The sequence below is a fragment of the Arabidopsis thaliana genome (assembly GCF_000001735.4).
Source record: "Arabidopsis thaliana chromosome 1 sequence".
NCBI classification, from domain to species: domain Eukaryota; kingdom Viridiplantae; phylum Streptophyta; class Magnoliopsida; order Brassicales; family Brassicaceae; genus Arabidopsis; species Arabidopsis thaliana.
In genome coordinates, this window is record NC_003070.9 from 22,972,214 (window position 1) to 22,988,979 (window position 16,766).

The following is a 16,766-nucleotide window of genomic DNA, read 5'->3' on the forward strand; positions in this document are numbered from 1 at the left end:
TTTATCAAATATTGATGTAGGAGACGCGATGAAGAAGCAAAACGATGTCGCTGTATTCCTTACGGGATATTAATCTCTTCCGTAGCCAAAAACTCTAATTTCGTCTTCTCTCCTGCATCAATCAACGCCGTACTCACCATGGTTGCTGCTAGTTCCGGTGATGAACAAGATGATGAACTAAGATTCTTCATCCTCTCCTTCCTCAAGGCTTCCTCAACCGATGAACTCAACGCTGTTCTCCGCAAAATCGCTTCCAGTGTCTTCGTTGACGGAAGCAAAAAAGGCGGCCCTAAAATGCGTGGGCATAAGAAGTGCGTAAGGAGGTGAATGCGTGGGCATCAAGTCACACAAATGGGCTCATCAAAGATCTTCTTCCTCTTGGATCAGTTACAAGCCTAACCAAACGGATTTATGGAAACGCATTGTACTTCAAAGGAACCTGGGAGAAAAAATTCTCCAAGTCAATGACGAAACGCAAACCTTTTTACCTTGTCAATGGAATATCAGTGTCTGTGCCATTCATGAGTAGCTCTAAAGACCAATACATTGAGGCTTATGATGGTTTCAAGGTACATCAGTGTCTGTGCCATTCATGAGTAGCTTTGAGAAACAATACATTGCGGCTTATGATGGTTTTAAGGTACTCAGACTTCCTTATCGACAAGGCCGTGACAATACCAACCGCAACTTCTCAATGTATTTCTATCTACCGGACAAGAAAGGTGAATTGGATGATCTTTTAAAGAGAATGACATCTACTCCTGGATTCTTGGATAGTCACACTCCGAGAGAAAGAGTTGAAGTCGATGAATTCAGAATTCCAAAGTTTAAGATCGAATTTGGGTTTGAAGCTTCAAGTGTTTTCAGTGACTTTGAGATTGATGTGTCATTTTACCAAAAAGCTTTGATTGAGATCGATGAAGAAGGTACTGAAGCTGCTGCTGCAACTGCTTTTGTTGACAACGAAGATGGCTGCGGTTTTGTGGAGACGTTAGATTTCGTGGCAGATCATCCATTTCTTTTCTTGATTAGAGAAGAACAAACCGGAACTGTTTTGTTTGCTGGTCAAATCTTTGATCCTTCTGCTTAGGACCGGCCTTAACCGGATCAGAGTTTGGTATTTGAAAATCCTTGATTTGTTGCTTCACGACGAATTCTAATTACTGTAGGTTAATTTTTATTATTAGTCTTTGTCTTAAAACACTTTTTTTTTTTTTAATGATTGGAACATTTTGTTCTGATTTTTGTTTTCCCAAATTCTACAAAAATTATTCTATAAATTTTCCTTGTCAATTTGCTATGGTCACTTTAGTTCGGTTTAATTCTACAAACCGTTTGGGTAATGTTCTATTATGAATTTACATTTTTCTAAATGCTTCGTAAAAGTTATATTTACATTTTATTGTATTTTTGAAAAACATAAAATTGTGAATTCTGAATCTCAACTCCAACTTTTAACTATATAACTTTGCGGGTAAAGAAAGCAAGCAAACTTGCGTAACAAGCAACAACTTTAATAAAAGGAAAATTTCTTCCTTTTATATTCCAATGGGGAGATAGACCTAACCCTAGCTCTGCCTCATCATCTTATATATATCTTCTTTAGTTTCTCTCTATGAATATATTCATATGCTCAAAAGAAATAAACAGAAAACTTAAAAGATGGAGCCAAAAGAGAAGAAACAAAAGCTTGACACATCAGAAGTCGCAAGTCCCTCTCTCTCAAAGACGCATCTAAAGAAGAAGAAAACGAAGAAGCAAAAAATCAGAAAATCACAAGAAATCACAAGTCCCTCTCTGTCAAAGAATACAGATTTGGTAATCGCAAGTCCTTCTCTATCAAATATTGATGTGGGAGAAGCAATGAAGAAGCAAAACGATGTCGCTATATTCCTTACGGGGATAGTAATCTCTTCCGTAGCCAAAAACTCTAATTTTGTCTTCTCTCCTGCATCAATCAACGCCGCACTCACCATGGTTGCTGCTAGTTCCGGTGGTGAACAAGGTGAAGAACTAAGATCCTTCATCCTCTCCTTCCTCAAGTCATCCTCAACTGATGAACTTAACGCAATTTTCCGCGAAATCGCTTCCGTCGTTCTTGTTGACGGAAGCAAAAAAGGCGGCCCCAAAATCGCGGTGGTTAATGGAATGTGGATGGATCAGTCGCTATCTGTCAATCCCTTGTCGAAAGATCTCTTTAAGAATTTCTTCAGTGCTGCTTTCGCTCAAGTTGATTTCAGATCCAAGGTTAGTTTCAATATCTCTAGTTTTCTTGAGAAACATATCTTTCTATAGAGCCATATCTTATATTAACTGGCTTGTATAGTGTAACGTGCTAAACAAGTTAGGTTTAGCCGTCTCTCTTTTAGAGAGCATATTCCATATTAGTACACTTTTCGATTTTAAATTTGCTTTAATTAGGAGTGTAAAACATAACACATTCAATGTTTTCGATTTTTCTGATAATCTATATCATTGCCTCTTTGGTTCGGTTCATTGTGGTTTTGTGATTATGGTTTTTGTTGTTTTGAAGGCCGAAGAAGTGCGTACGGAGGTGAATGCGTGGGCATCAAGTCACACAAATGGTCTCATCAAAGATCTTCTTCCTCGTGGATCAGTTACAAGCCTAACCGACAGGGTTTATGGAAGCGCATTGTACTTCAAAGGAACCTGGGAGGAAAAATACTCAAAGTCAATGACGAAATGCAAACCTTTTTACCTTCTCAATGGAACATCAGTGTCTGTGCCATTCATGAGTAGCTTTGAGAAACAATACATTGCGGCTTATGATGGTTTTAAGGTACTCAGACTTCCTTATCGACAAGGCCGTGACAATACCAACCGCAACTTTGCAATGTATATCTATCTCCCGGACAAGAAAGGTGAATTGGATGATCTTTTGGAAAGAATGACATCTACTCCTGGATTCTTGGATAGTCACAATCCAGAAAGAAGAGTTAAAGTTGGTAAATTCAGAATTCCAAAGTTTAAGATCGAATTCGGGTTTGAAGCTTCAAGTGCTTTCAGTGACTTTGAGCTTGATGTGTCATTTTACCAAAAAACTTTGATTGAAATCGATGAAAAAGGTACCGAAGCTGTTACTTTTACTGCATTTCGTTCTGCATACCTTGGTTGCGCTTTGGTGAAGCCTATTGATTTTGTAGCAGATCATCCATTTCTTTTCTTGATTAGAGAAGAACAAACCGGAACTGTTTTGTTCGCTGGTCAAATCTTCGATCCTTCTGCTTAGGATCGGCCTTAACCGGATCAGAGTATGGTATTTAAATTTTGATTCTTTGTAGTTTTAGATTGTTTTGATTTGCTGAATTATATTTGATAAACAAGGAGAAAAACGTTATAAACAAAAGTAGAACTCAAAAGTAGACCAAAAAAGATACATAGAGGTAACAAAAAGAGTCTATAAAAACCCCTACAATACAAATATACAAAGTCATGTAGAAGAGTAATAACTCTTGTTTATTCTCTGACGTCCACAATATTATAACCAAGATGAAATCACTCCTTCATCTCAATTCTCTTTCATTCTTCATCACCCTCTTTTTATTTTCTATCTCATAACTCACCGAAGAAGATTCACAAACGACATGAGTGAATCAACATCTCTATGCTCTGAAGGGTACTTAATAGCCCGTGGAGCTCTTTTCGGAAAGAGAAGTATCGTCGGGAAGCTCCCTAACTGAAGCTCTTGCTTAGCAAACTCCTTCTGCTCACCGTCAGCTCGGAATTTCGCCACTTTAACTCCTTTTCCCGCAAGTTTCTCAGCCAATTCGATGTACGATGCTTCCATCGCCTGGCAGAAAGGGCACCAAGGAGCGTAAAGTACGACCAACCACGCCTCTTTACGGTTCTCTAGCTTCAAAAGATTCTCAACCCCTCCTTTGCTCAATGCAACCACATTGTTGCTTTCAAATATCTCTTGCACAGCAGCAGGCTTTGAGTCTGCAGCACCATCTTCCTCCTTGATGTTCCCTTTGTGTAGACCACATTCTTTAGCTTTAGCATCTTCCCACCACCACCTTCCTTCTCTCTCATGTTGGCCTGGAAGCACCGGCCTAGTACACGGCTCACACCCGATTGACACATACCCTTGTGCGTGCAATGCATTCACCGGAACATCCATAGTTCTCAGAAAGTTCCACACATCAGCTCCTTCAACATTAGCCAAAGGATTCCACTTCACAAGACTTCCAACACCGCCATCTAACCCTTCAAACACTGGATCAACCTGAACAATAGGGATCTCAGATCTCGTACCCGGAGATTGGTCTTTCCTCTGTCCTGTAATCCAAGCTTTAAGACCCTTAAGAGCACGACGCAAAGGTCTAACTTTCCTCACACGGCAACACTCTTGATGACCATCTTCATAGAATGAGAACAAACCCTTGTTCCTCACTAAAGCTTGAACCTCAACTGCATCAGGAAACATGTACTCAATTCGAATCCCGTACTGCTTCTCGACTGCGTCAAAGAGCCTGTACGTTTCAGGGTTTAATCTCCCTGTATCTAAACTAAAAACCCTAAATGGCTTTCCAGTTAAACGTGCATATTCAATCAATGCAACATCTTCAGCTCCACTGCAAATCAAAACCAGATTCATAAGTCAACTAAAGTTTTATTTTTTATCCTAACTGAATCAATTGCTCAATGATGTATAATCAATGATACCTAAAAGCAATTGCGATTTGGTCTCCGAATCTCTCAAGAGCTTTATCCATGATTTCAAGTGGAGAAGCATCTTCAAGCTTTTTAGCAAGTTGCTCAAAGTCTTCAACTTCTCCTCCTTTCTCTTCAACTTCTGTTACAATCCATCAAAATCGAAAATCAGCAAAATCAATCAGAAAATGAAATTCGAAATCTGAGAATAGTGACAAGCACGAACCAGGAGCAATTAGAGTTGAAGCACGAGTAACCCAAGATTCGCTTCGTGAATGTGACTCAGCGTTTAAAGGTTTCATAGAGTAACGTCTCTGAGACAAATGGGTTCGATCAGATAACCTAATCGAACATATTTGAAGAGCTGCAAAAAAAGACACCAGATTTCAAAATTTCTGGTTAGATTCAACACAATCCAGCAAATGGGTATAACAATGAACAATCAAAGATTCGATTTTGGGTATTTTCCAGAGAAAATGAAAGAGAAAGTTAGTACCTTTAGATTCAGAAGAAGCTCCAGAACGAGAGAAACTCGATCCAGAGATTGCAGTTGAAGAAGAAGTAACAGCTAAAGCCATTTCTAATCAAAAAAAAAAAAGTGTCTCTATGATACTGAAAAAGCTTAAAGAAGCTACGAAAATGGAGAACTTTGGTTTGGATTTGCTTCGTCTTCTTCGTTGGCTGGGCTAGATTTAGGTTCAAAGCGTTAAATAATGGCCGACCAAAGAAGAGAACATTGTAGGCTGTAAAGAATCTAGACGTTTATACGGAATGATTCGTATTGATGACGTGGCGAGTTTTGTTTGGTGGAAGTGAAATCTGAAATGCAAAAACTCAGCGCTTACGGTTACATCGCGTGGTTAGCATTAGTGTGTGAGATGTGGCGGCTAGGAGAGGAGGACACACGGCTGAGAAGAAAACTTTGACAATTGTTTTGAATTCTTGAGTGGTTTGTACAAAATTCATTTTCTCATTCTATCGGATGTACAAAATTTATTCTTTCATTCATTGCATATTTTTTTTATTCATTCATTGTAATTTTAAACAGACAATCATAATTTTTTATTTTCTAAACGTTAAGACAACCCTTAGCTAATTAAATAGTTTTGTATAAATTAAAATTATGGTTTCATTTGTATTTTTAAGATTGGAATAGTTTTCTATTTAATATCTATAACTTTTTTTTTTTTTTTGTATTTGATCACTGAACCAAAAAATTAGTTTTGAAGTTGAAATGAAGTGGTTCCATAATTCTCCGGATAAAAAAAGGAGAGAAAAAAAGAAATATGAGTGGTTCGGAAACGATTTGCAATAATATGGTCCAATCCCACCTGCGTATACTTTGAGTCACTTGTGTGGACAACACACACTTTGCATATTTGATGTTGATTTAGTTTTTGTTTAGTAAAAAATTAGAATCTTTAACAATTACTAGAACTTAATGCGAAGTGATAGCGACGAGAACTAGTTATCTAATCCTGATATCTATGATATGGTCCGATTCCTAGTGGTAATACATGTATTTCTCTGTAGTTGGCACATTAGAAGAAAGATTCCAAAAGCATAGTAAAACTCTATGTTAAAACTTTTAACTAACAAAAACACTAGATGTTGAAACTGTCATTGTACCCTTTAAAAACAAAACAAAACTGTCATTGATCAAGACTCAAGTATTTCATATATACGTATTTTAATATGTGATTTTGTTGTCGTAAAAATAAAATAAAATAGATGTGTATATTATACATTCATGTATTTAATTTTTTAAATATTCGGGTAGCTAAAATTAAAAGCATACGTAACTCAGACGACCAAGAATTTGAGATAACAATATATTACAAATCGAATATATATTGAGGTAGCTAGATAGCTTATCATTTTGCAAAATAAAGCTTCACATATGTTAATCGAATAATATGCGAGTAATAATATAATCTAAGAAAACTATCATAAGAATTGCTGGGATTTTGATTTTAAAATGAATATAAAGCGACTTGTTAGTATAGTGTATACTATACGTAACACTTCACTTGAGTTTGCTCGATTTTTTTAATATTATTATTGTAAGATGTAACCTTCTGAGATTATAACAAAGCTTGTATATAATGATGCATGAGGATAAAGGCACACTTGCAAAATGTAAAAGGAAACAAGATTTGGATCTTTTATGAGAACCACTTAAACCCTTTAAACATGCACAACTAGTGGTGAAACTACTTTTAAATTTATTTTATATGGTCCGTATGCATGCTCTATATGTTAATAATTCCATGAAATAGTAATTCATAAGTCTCCCAAAAGTTTGATTATGATATTTTGGTGTTGGTGGCTACTTTTGCATAAGATTATATTTAGATTCGTGTGAGGGGAATGCTTTTCTTTGGAATATAATACTTGTGGTGAAGCTCACTTGCTGACCTTTGGGGTCCAACAAAGGATACTTATTATTTTAGTTTCATTAAAAATCACTCTATCTAACTCTTTTCTTGTCATATGTATGATCTTTATAATTTGTTTTCTTCAACTTACACACATATATACTATTAAATTTAAACTCAAATTTTAACAAAGAAATCATAAATGTGTTCTAGTTATTTGGTATTGTTTTGTTTCTCTTTGTGGTTTATCGGTTTATTGAATTATGAAAGAAAACTGTATATATCCGCTTTGAATTTTTTGTTGTGTTTTTTTGATATTCAAGAGAACTTAAATTTATGTTGTGGGTTCATTTTATCATCTCGGTTCATTTTTGTTTAGGAAAAATAATTTACTCAGAAACATAATTGGTTTAACTTCGATTTAGAACGGTTTAATCAATTAATCTGACCCTCTTGGGTTTCAATTTTTTAGAGTGCCTGTGACTATAAATTGATCTCAAGAGAATTATATACCAAATAAACTAATTGGGTTATTTTACACAAATTTTGATATTGGATATGAAGTTGGGTTCTTTGTACATAGCATATTCTTTTTATTTTCATAAGTGTTATGTTAAAATGTTAGGACCATGGTCCACATTGTATACAAGAATAATATATGTGGTGTGAGCTGGATCCTTGAGTAATGAAAGGATCATATTCTCAAGTTGCAAATTTATGAACATCACATCATTTTGATAGAAGATTTATGCATTACCCACTAAGAATAGTTGAGAATATATTAAGTGATTTCAATACTATTATGTAAAATAGCATATCACCGAATTTTCAATTTATTAGGCAATATATATATGAACATCTTTTATTTACGATTTTTTCATATGTCGATTTAGGAATTAATATGGTAAAATTTGCCTATCTAGTAGACCTTGTTCTAAATTGACACCATTTAAATTTTAAAACCTTTAGTAAATTTCTAGGGCAACAAATAAAGTCATCAAGTTTATGGCCCATTTTCATTAAACGAGATCCATACATTTTCAAATGGCCTCCGTAGAAGAAAGAGTCTGGAGACTCTGGATCATGAACTAATAATCTCCCCTAATTTTCGTTTCTCTACACTATGGCCCAAATATTATTGGTATTTAAATTAGCCACCCCCATAAAATAGTTCCTTAACTTTCGTTGCTCTACACTACAGCCCAAACATTCTACCCCCAAAACTACTCTAAATCACTAGGCCCGTTAGGCATGTAATTTGTTAATTAAAGAAAACATTTATCCAAAAAAGAAGAAAAAAGGTTTGTCTGGTCAACCAATTCCAGTTTCGCGAGCTACAAGTAACCTACTAACCTCCATTGTTGTTTGCTCTTTAATGATTTAGTATAACTGATTTTCTGTTATTCGTCTTTCTTACAAAGTACAACATCAGTTATTGCGATTCGATACACAATTAATACGATTCGATACGTTGATTCTTGAAATTGATATATTAGATCACAATATCACGCCCACAAACATTTTGATAGATAAATTATTGTTATATGATGTATTTGATCATAATTTCCCCCCCATAAATCTCTGACGTACCCACATGGCCACATGCTACAATATAACTCTGGTTTATCTCTGCCACTATATATCGTGATCGCTTCATCTATCTTTGCCAAAAACAATAATTTTGATATCTTTGACCTCTAATCTCTCTCAATGGCTGTATCATTTCAAACCAAGAACCCTCTAAGACCCATCACCAACATCCCAAGAAGCTATGGTCCAACGCGTGTACGTGTCACATGCTCTGTTACTACCACCAATCCTCAGCTTAATCATGAGAACCTTGTAGTTGAGAAACGCCTTGTGAATCCTCCTCTTTCCAAGAACAACGACCCGACTCTGCAATCGACATGGACTCATCGGTTATGGGTTGCAGCGGGAAGTACAACCATATTTGCCTCTTTCGCTAAATCTATCATTGGAGGGTTTGGTTCTCATCTTTGGCTCCAACCAGCTTTAGCGTGTTATGCAGGGTACGTGTTTGCTGATCTAGGCTCCGGTGTTTACCACTGGGCCATTGATAACTATGGTGGTGCATCAACACCTATAGTTGGAGCCCAACTTGAAGCGTCTCAGGGTCATCACAAGTATCCCTGGACAATCACAAAACGTCAATTCGCCAACAATTCATACACTATCGCTCGAGCCATAACTTTTATAGTTCTACCACTAAACCTTGCAATTAACAATCCTCTGTTTCATAGCTTTGTGAGCACATTTGCATTTTGCATTTTGTTAAGCCAACAATTCCATGCTTGGGCTCATGGAACCAAGAGCAAGCTTCCACCTCTCGTGATGGCGTTGCAGGACATGGGACTGCTTGTCTCACGGAAAGATCACCCGGGACATCACCAAGCACCGTATAACAGCAACTACTGTGTAGTGAGTGGGGCATGGAACAAAGTTTTGGACGAAAGTAACTTATTTAAGGCATTGGAGATGGCGTTGTTTTTCCAGTTCGGTGTGAGACCAAACTCGTGGAACGAGCCAAACTCTGACTGGACAGAAGAAACCGAGACTAATTTCTTTACAAAGATTTAAAGAATATCTGAATATGTATGAGTGTGTCGAATAAAGAGCATGTATTAGGTTTAAGTATCAGATCTTGTAAGCTGATTAAACCTCCATTGTTGATGATCTTTCGTAAGCATGCAAACTTCAATAACCTGAACTACTACTTTTTACAAATAACCTTTCTAGTCTCTTTTTACATGGCGGAAACATTATTCATATTTTTAAGAAAATCTACTAGTACAGATTACAATATACAGAGTATACCATGAATATGATGAACCAAAACAACATAGCTTGTTACAAAAATAGCTTACAAAGCCTTCTTCTTTGTGTGCTTAACACAAATCAAGGCATAAACAGGAATGTTGACAAGTCCAAGAGAGACCAAAAGCCAGAAGAAGTAGTCAAGATGTCCTTTATTAAGGTCGTCTGGAACCCAACCATCTTTACCTCCAAGAGCTGTGAAATACGCCACAAGAGTGAGGATCAACGAGCTCAGGTAGCTTCCGACTGCGGTATTGAGTAGTGCCAAAGCGCTGCATACACTTCTCATTGCATCAGGAGATTCATCATAGAAAAACTCAACTCGACCAATGAAGAAAAAGACCTCTGCTATTCCCATTAGTATGTACTGAGGGATCTGCCAAAATATGCTCATTGCAACAAAGTCTTGAGCAAGCTGCAACCGCACTGTCTCAACAATAGCTGCAGCTGCAATGCTTAGGACAGAGAGAAAAAGACCAATGCCCATTCGCTGCAGATCAGTTAACCCTTTTGGTATCCCTGTGAACCGTCTTACAAAGGGTACGAGGAAACGGTCATATATTGGGATGGATATGAGCACGATAAGTGTGTCGAAAACCCCGAATGAAGCAGGAGGGATCTCGAAAGAACGGATTATTCGGTTCATGGACCGTCCTTGTTGCACGAATAGAGTGGAAATCTGTGAATATAGGACCGAGTAGACGATCCCCGAGGCCCAGATTGGAAACATACGGATTAGAGTCTTAACTTCTTCGACTTGAGTTACAGTACATAGCTTCCATGGGTTGGAAAAAGCACCGGATTTAGATTCATATTCTGAGATAACAGCAGCTTTGTCAAGAAACCTGCACAGATATAAAAACAAAGGTTTATGTTCCGATGAACATTTCCAAAAGCTCAAAATGAGAAACTGAAAGGGGACAGGTATTTTCTTGTAACCGTCAGTGTGTTGAATCTTCCTGCTTCCAGCAATCATGGAGTTTTTCTCTCGTGTTTCATACAGAAATGAGATATCTTCAGGGAGATTAAGCTTCAATTTACGGTATGCAGCTACAAGAACTTGGCAAACTCTAGTAATCGGACTACCTCCCGGTTTCTGAAACCGATAAAGCGGAGTTCCAATGAAGAAACTCGCAATAGAGACTCCCATAAACACGGTGGGAATCAAGAAACCGAGTCCCCACCCGACATTTTCTTGAACCCAAACTAACAAAGTGGATGAGATAAATGAACCAATGTTGATGGAGAAGTAAAACCAGTTAAAGAAAGAAGCTTTTCTAACTCGTTCCCTCGGGTCAGTATCATCAAACTGATCAGCACCAAAAGATGATACACATGGTTTGATACCTCCAGTACCAAGAGCAATAAGGTAAAGCCCTGTAAAGAAAACCGCATACTGAACCGTTGTTGCTGGTGAGCATAGAGCCGCAGCAACGCCAGCACATGCCGCTGGCTTTAAAACCGGAAGTGAAGCCGAGAGTGTCAACAAAGCCATTCCCTAAATTCAAAAACCAAGATTAACTAACTATGCAAATCACCTAAACAAACAAATGCAAGTATCCAAAGAGATTGATTAGTCTTACAATGAAATAAATAGCAGAGAAAGAAGCAATGGTCCAGTATCTTCCCCAGTAAGAATCAGCTATAACAGCTCCAATGAGAGGTGTGATATAGCAAGTTCCTTGCCAAATCATAACGTCACTAGCTGCAGAAACATTGGACTCGTGTAATTCACTTGTGTAGTAAGTGATTAGATTCTTGGCAATTCCATAGTAAGCTAATCTCTCACAACATTCGTTTCCTGTACATTGAGACCAAATTTGGAGGTTATATATAAGTACTGATAAAACAAGAATTTTTTTTTTATCTTTTTTTTTTGTTTACCAAGAATAAAGGGACAAGCTTTCCAGTTTCCTGTCTTCTTCTTCGATGGTGGGTTTCCATAAATGTCAATAGAACCATCTTCAGCTGTAGAAGACAATCCGGTCAAGTGATTGTTCACTTCCTCCTGAGATATTCAGACAAAAAAAAGATTGGATTTTTGTGGTTAGAATCTTGAACATAGTGGATTCTAAAAATTGAAAGTATAGCTATAATTAGAAAGATGTCAAGGGGTAAATAAATGGAGAGAAATTGGCAAACGCAAATTGATAGATTTAAGTCGAAACCTGTGTAAGAAGAGATTCTTCAACGTCAAGAATTCTCCTTTCGTCTTCTTCATTCGAATTCACCATTTTAAAGCTATTGAGAAAAGCAAATAGATTACTGGAACTCATCAAAAACGCTAAATAATCCGATTGCTTGCACAACTCTTGGTGGTCGGTCCCATTGATGGCCCAGTATACCAATTAAACTAAAGGAATTGTTTTTATTAAATATTTTTAAATGATCAAAATTGACTCTTCTTTGCATTTTTTTTAGGAGACAACTCCAACAATAGCACACCAGAAAATTAGAATAGTCTAATTATTAGAATACCAAAAGTAGGTAGGCATGAGGTTAATCTATTTAAACCGTGGATATCCGTATCCGGTTTTTGAACCAAACAAACGGATAGCCGGCCAGATATACGAATAGTTAAACGACGGATACAAATAATCCTAGAATTTAGGCCGGTTAATAGATATCTAGATATAACGGGTTTGATTGATTTTGAAAAAAAAAGATCATTTAAAAATATTTAATAAAACGATTCTTTTACTTTTTATCAAAATGATCAAAATTCAAAATTGACTCTTTTCGCATTTTTGTTTGGTAGGAGACAACTCCAATAATAACACACCAAAAAATTAGAATAATATTTATAGTCTAATTATTAGTAGACCAAAGTACGCATGAGGTTAATATATTTTACCACGGATTTTTATCCAAACAAACGGATAGCCGGCCAACATATGCAGATAGTAAAACGACGGATAGTCCGAATAAAGATATAGATACGAATAATCCGAGAATTTGAACCGGATAACGGATATCCGGATATATTTAAGTCCATATTCGATTTTATAACTTAAAAGTCTTATGATTTCATTCTTCAAGTGTTAAAGCTCAAAAAAAAACTTAAACCCAACTTTTTAAGTTGTTTTTATTTTATTTTCAATGTTAATAAATAAATCATATGCCAAAAAAAGTAAAAGTAAACCAAAACCATAAGAAGAATTTAAGAAGTTGATTAATCTCTTTTTTCAGATTTTAAGGATAATTTAAGTAGGGAAATTACTTGAGGTTTTTGAACTTTTTGAAGACCCAAAAAGAAAGTGAATGCAATCCCATATTGATTTGAAAGTTAATGCATTAAAGACCATCCCCAACCGGAGGCTTTTAGGTGAGGCCCTAACAATAAAAAAAGTAAAAAATAATCAAAAGTTAGTAGGAACATGAGAGAGAAACTCTTAAAACCCGTAAGTAAGGGACGAGCTCACAAACAAAATAACACATGTATTTTTATTACTGGTCTATCTGTATTAAAAAAATAGATTATAACTATTAAAATAAAATCTATTTTTTTGTCTTTTTAGAAATTTTTAGGGCCTTAACCGTTGGACATGCTCTAAGTTGCCCATGGTATTGATTTGGTACGAGTTAATGCAATCACCGTCTTTGTTTTAAAAGAAAGTTATACTTTCCACGATACGAAACATTTATGTTGGAAAATTATTTTAAATTTTGACTGTTAGGTGATTTTGTAGCTATACTTTCGCATAGTCATCCATCTGAATCAACACACGTTAAACGGCTCAAGTGTGCATGATTCTTGTGGACATTGCATCTCTGAAATTTCAATGAAGCGAAGAAGAGTCATTATTTGTCACTATAAGATAATGAATGATTATTAAAACGTATAAAACTCTCTTCACATCTATGTATTTCTCTCTAAGTAAGTACAAAATACACATTATTTATATACATGTGGGAATGATATTAGGAACACAATCTCAAAGCTACACAAACAAAATATTATCTTAGATTATAAAAAAAAATTAGAGCCAAAAACGATGAATATCATCAAGTTACTTGTGGTGGTATTCATTGCAGCTTTGAGTGGTAATGTTGGAGCACGTAAGATCGGAGGAATGGCCAATAATACCAAACTCATGAATAAAAAACAGCCAATTGGAAACTCTACTAACAATGTTACTGGTGGAGCCACAAATGGCACCAAAGCTCCTCTTAGTGGTGGCATTAGAGGAGTTGCTCCGTCTCATGTAACAGAAGGCGGATCCACTAATGGCACTAAAACTCCTGTTATTGGTGTCATTGTAGGAGTTTCTCCCATCAAAGAAAGTGGAGCCACTATTGGCACCAAAGCTCCTCTTAATGGCGTTTTAAGACCAGCTCCTCTACGTGAAGGTGAAGCAACTCTTGCCACTAACAACACTGGAAAACCTAGTGTTTCCGTTATGGGAGTCGGTACCAACGTACAAAGCGAAGTTCTTTTTACTACTAAAAACTTTGAAACGAGATTTGTCATCAATGCAAAGGTGAGTGAAGATGGTAGCAACGGTGGGAGTGGTGCAAAGCCTTGAAACATTATAAAGCGTAAGTGATCATGCTTAGGCTTATATGTACGTATAAATATTCTCTACAAAGTCACATTAATCTCTTTTGTATGACAAAACAAATAATTTAGAGATTGTGACTTTCTATTTCTTCATTTTAATTTTCAACATTATAAAAAGAGTTGGCTACCCGATACCCCGCAAAGGTTTAAAGTCTTATGTGTAAATCAAATATCAATAAATATTTCCATATTTTGTCTTTTGTAGGATTTTTTATTAGAACTTGTGTCAATAGCTTTGGTACAAGAAACTTGGACCGGGCGCCCTTTTGTTGTTGTAGATTTCTATCAATTTATAAGATTTTGTCATTTGAATTTACCATATTCAGGAAATTCTCGAGTGTAAAAAAACGTTATCTCTAGGTTTAAAGAACTTCATGAAGTTGCTAACTTAAATTGCTCGAAAAAATTCTGTGTGGAAAGTGAGAACAGGGGATTCTACAAGAAAACATTTTGTTTCCGACGAACTTAATGGTCGGAGAATTTCTAAATTACGAGGAACTTGAATACGCTTGAATAACCATTAACCAATATAATGCACCAAGAACCACATGTTCAAGTCTCGAAGATAATGTTTAGCATACCAAGAGATGACGTTGGAGTCTAATAAAAATATTTTTTAATACTGAAGAAAATTAATATAAGATCATAAATAATGCATTTATTATATGTTTTAAATAAAGCCATTACAGACAAAAGAGTAGCATTTCATAGTAATATTTAGAGGTGATTTTATTTATGAACACAAAAGAGATTGTGAGATTGTAGTTTTAAGGATATTATTAATAGGATTGATCAGCAATATGCATGAGAGCACCTCCCGCTCAATTCTTGTTCCCTTTGCGGCCTTTCTTCTCAGAGGAAGTGCCGTTCACAATGGAGCCGGAACCTACTGTACCTTTTGCACGTGCAGCAGCAGCTTTCCGGTTCACTGCAGCTGACGCATTTCCTTTAGCGTAAGAACCACTTTTAGAAGAAACTTTTGCCTTGCGACCCTTGGCAATGACTTGTCCGTTAGTATATGTGGAGCAACCTTCGTTGCATTGGCCCCTGGACCTTTGGGATTGTTAAAACCACTAGTATAGCTAGAGACGTAAGAGGTGCTGTCAGTTGTGCCATAAGCAGAAAGCTGAGCTCCAATGCCTTTGGTAGTAGTTTTTGGAAGAGAGGTTCCTAATTTGGTCTCCTTGGACACATCTTCGACCTGCCTCACGGTGAGTTAACTCGTACGTTATAAGCATAAAGCATTTAACTATATTGGTATCAAAATCTACATTCATGTTAATTCAAAATAATATTTTTCGTCTACCAAAATATATCCATATAAACATGCGATTGATCTTGAGCAAGAGAGGTGTTAAAATATCTTGGTATGACTATTAGTTGAAATTTGACTAATGAAATTTAAGAATGTATATTTATTGTAAGAAATGCTCACGTATCTCTTTTGATAAAGAATGCTCACGTACCTTAATAAATACATGTGCATCGAGTTTGTGTGTATATATAGATGGCTATGATCTGGGAAGAAGCACACAACACAACTCACCACAAACATACAATTTAATTCCAAAAGATAAAAACAATCAAAAGATGAATGCCACAAAGTTTGTTGTGCTTCTCGTGATTAGCGTTTTGTGTGCCATTGTCACCGCAAGGCATGTCGAAGAAGTGTCTAAAGAGACCAAATTAGGCACCTCTCTTCCAAAAAGTACTACCAAAGGCATTGGAGCTCAGCTTTCTGCTGCTGGTATTACTTCCAGCAGTAGTGATGTCTATAGCTCTGCTACTGGTTTCAACAATCCCAAAGGTCCAGACGCTAATGCATACGAAAATGGCTACACAAGTACCAGCGGACAAGTCATTGCCAAGGGTCGCAAGGCAAGAGTTTCTTCTGCAAGTGCTTCTACCGCTAAAGGTGATGCTAAAGCTGCAGTGACTCGCAAAGCTGCTGCTGCACGAGCAAATGGTAAGGTAGCTTCGGCATCAAGGGTGAAGGGTTCCTCTGAGAAGAAGAAGGGCAAAGGAAAGAAGGGCAAAGGAAAAAAGGATTGAGCGTGAGGTGATCTCATATTCTCATGCATGCGAATTCCTCAAACCTATATATAAATAATATCCTAAAAACTACAAACTCACAATCTCTTTCTTGTTCATAAATAAAACCAGAGATTGTCTTACGTAATTACAAAAGGAAAAGAAAAAAAAAAAACATTTTCCTTTTGAAAAGCTCAATTCTACAGATCCTCATAAACATATCTAAAAACCTTATCCGTGTTATGTTTCCCGACTAAACTGATTTTTTGTGGCCTTTGCTAAAACAC

The 16,766-nt window shown here is 36.4% G+C and overlaps 7 protein-coding genes, 1 long non-coding RNA gene and 1 pseudogene across 13 annotated transcripts; 6 read left to right on the forward strand and 3 right to left on the reverse strand.

Moving 5' to 3' along the window:
- Positions 1-138: 138 nt before the first annotated feature.
- Positions 139-1,090, forward strand: AT1G62160 (Serine protease inhibitor (SERPIN) family protein; the record flags this gene model as incomplete). The annotated part of the gene is made up of 2 exons (NM_104897.2): positions 139-311; positions 601-1,090. The coding sequence occupies 2 exons, from the start codon at positions 139-141 to the stop codon at positions 1,088-1,090; spliced, it is 663 nt and encodes a 220-aa protein (NP_176407.2).
- A 536-nt stretch (positions 1,091-1,626) lies between these two features.
- Positions 1,627-3,541, forward strand: AT1G62170 (Serine protease inhibitor (SERPIN) family protein; the record flags this gene model as incomplete). 2 transcript variants are annotated; one of them, NM_001198363.1, is made up of 3 exons in its annotated part: positions 1,627-2,247; positions 2,327-2,425; positions 2,534-3,541. In NM_001198363.1, 3 exons carry the CDS (start codon positions 1,663-1,665, stop codon positions 3,248-3,250), a joined length of 1,401 nt encoding a protein of 466 aa, NP_001185292.1. The 2 variants fall into 2 exon arrangements, with proteins under 2 accessions (NP_001185292.1, NP_176408.1); NM_104898.1 differs by lacking the exon at positions 2,327-2,425 and having other exon boundaries at positions 1,663-2,247; positions 2,534-3,250.
- APR2 (5'adenylylphosphosulfate reductase 2) lies at positions 3,317-5,672 on the reverse strand. 2 transcript variants are annotated; one of them, NM_104899.3, is made up of 4 exons: positions 5,171-5,672; positions 4,901-5,038; positions 4,687-4,816; positions 3,317-4,595 (listed from the first exon to the last, which is right to left on the reverse strand). In NM_104899.3, the coding sequence occupies exons 1-4, from the start codon at positions 5,250-5,252 to the stop codon at positions 3,581-3,583; spliced, it is 1,365 nt and encodes a 454-aa protein (NP_176409.1). In that variant the 5' UTR covers positions 5,253-5,672; the 3' UTR covers positions 3,317-3,580. The 2 variants fall into 2 exon arrangements, with proteins under 2 accessions (NP_176409.1, NP_001185293.1); NM_001198364.1 differs by having other exon boundaries at positions 3,547-4,595; positions 4,687-4,795; positions 5,171-5,412.
- Positions 3,485-4,266, forward strand: AT1G08477. The gene has a single exon (NR_139437.1). It is a non-coding gene; the product is annotated as an other RNA (long non-coding RNA).
- A 2,931-nt stretch (positions 5,673-8,603) lies between the features above and the next one.
- AT1G62190 (Kua-ubiquitin conjugating enzyme hybrid localization domain-containing protein) lies at positions 8,604-9,794 on the forward strand. Its single transcript, NM_104900.3, has one exon. It carries the CDS (start codon positions 8,763-8,765, stop codon positions 9,648-9,650), a length of 888 nt encoding a protein of 295 aa, NP_176410.1. The 5' UTR covers positions 8,604-8,762; the 3' UTR covers positions 9,651-9,794.
- Positions 8,721-12,209, reverse strand: PTR6 (Major facilitator superfamily protein). 3 transcript variants are annotated; one of them, NM_104901.2, is made up of 5 exons: positions 12,056-12,146; positions 11,772-11,895; positions 11,471-11,688; positions 10,820-11,385; positions 9,823-10,732 (listed from the first exon to the last, which is right to left on the reverse strand). In NM_104901.2, exons 1-5 carry the CDS (start codon positions 12,119-12,121, stop codon positions 9,934-9,936), a joined length of 1,773 nt encoding a protein of 590 aa, NP_176411.2. In that variant the 5' UTR covers positions 12,122-12,146; the 3' UTR covers positions 9,823-9,933. The 3 variants fall into 3 exon arrangements, with proteins under 3 accessions (NP_001320833.1, NP_001320834.1, NP_176411.2); NM_001334020.1 differs by having other exon boundaries at positions 8,721-11,385; NM_001334021.1 differs by having other exon boundaries at positions 9,732-11,385; positions 12,056-12,209.
- Positions 12,210-13,788: 1,579 nt separating this feature from the next.
- Positions 13,789-14,648, forward strand: AT1G62210 (uncharacterized protein). The gene has a single exon (NM_104902.2). It carries the CDS (start codon positions 13,883-13,885, stop codon positions 14,411-14,413), a length of 531 nt encoding a protein of 176 aa, NP_176412.1. The 5' UTR covers positions 13,789-13,882; the 3' UTR covers positions 14,414-14,648.
- A 621-nt stretch (positions 14,649-15,269) lies between these two features.
- AT1G62214 lies at positions 15,270-15,725 on the reverse strand (annotated as a pseudogene). Its single transcript has 2 exons — positions 15,589-15,725; positions 15,270-15,495 (listed from the first exon to the last, which is right to left on the reverse strand).
- Positions 15,726-15,982: 257 nt separating this feature from the next.
- Positions 15,983-16,631, forward strand: AT1G62220 (uncharacterized protein). The gene has a single exon (NM_104903.2). It carries the CDS (start codon positions 16,039-16,041, stop codon positions 16,498-16,500), a length of 462 nt encoding a protein of 153 aa, NP_176413.1. The 5' UTR covers positions 15,983-16,038; the 3' UTR covers positions 16,501-16,631.
- Positions 16,632-16,766: the final 135 nt, after the last annotated feature.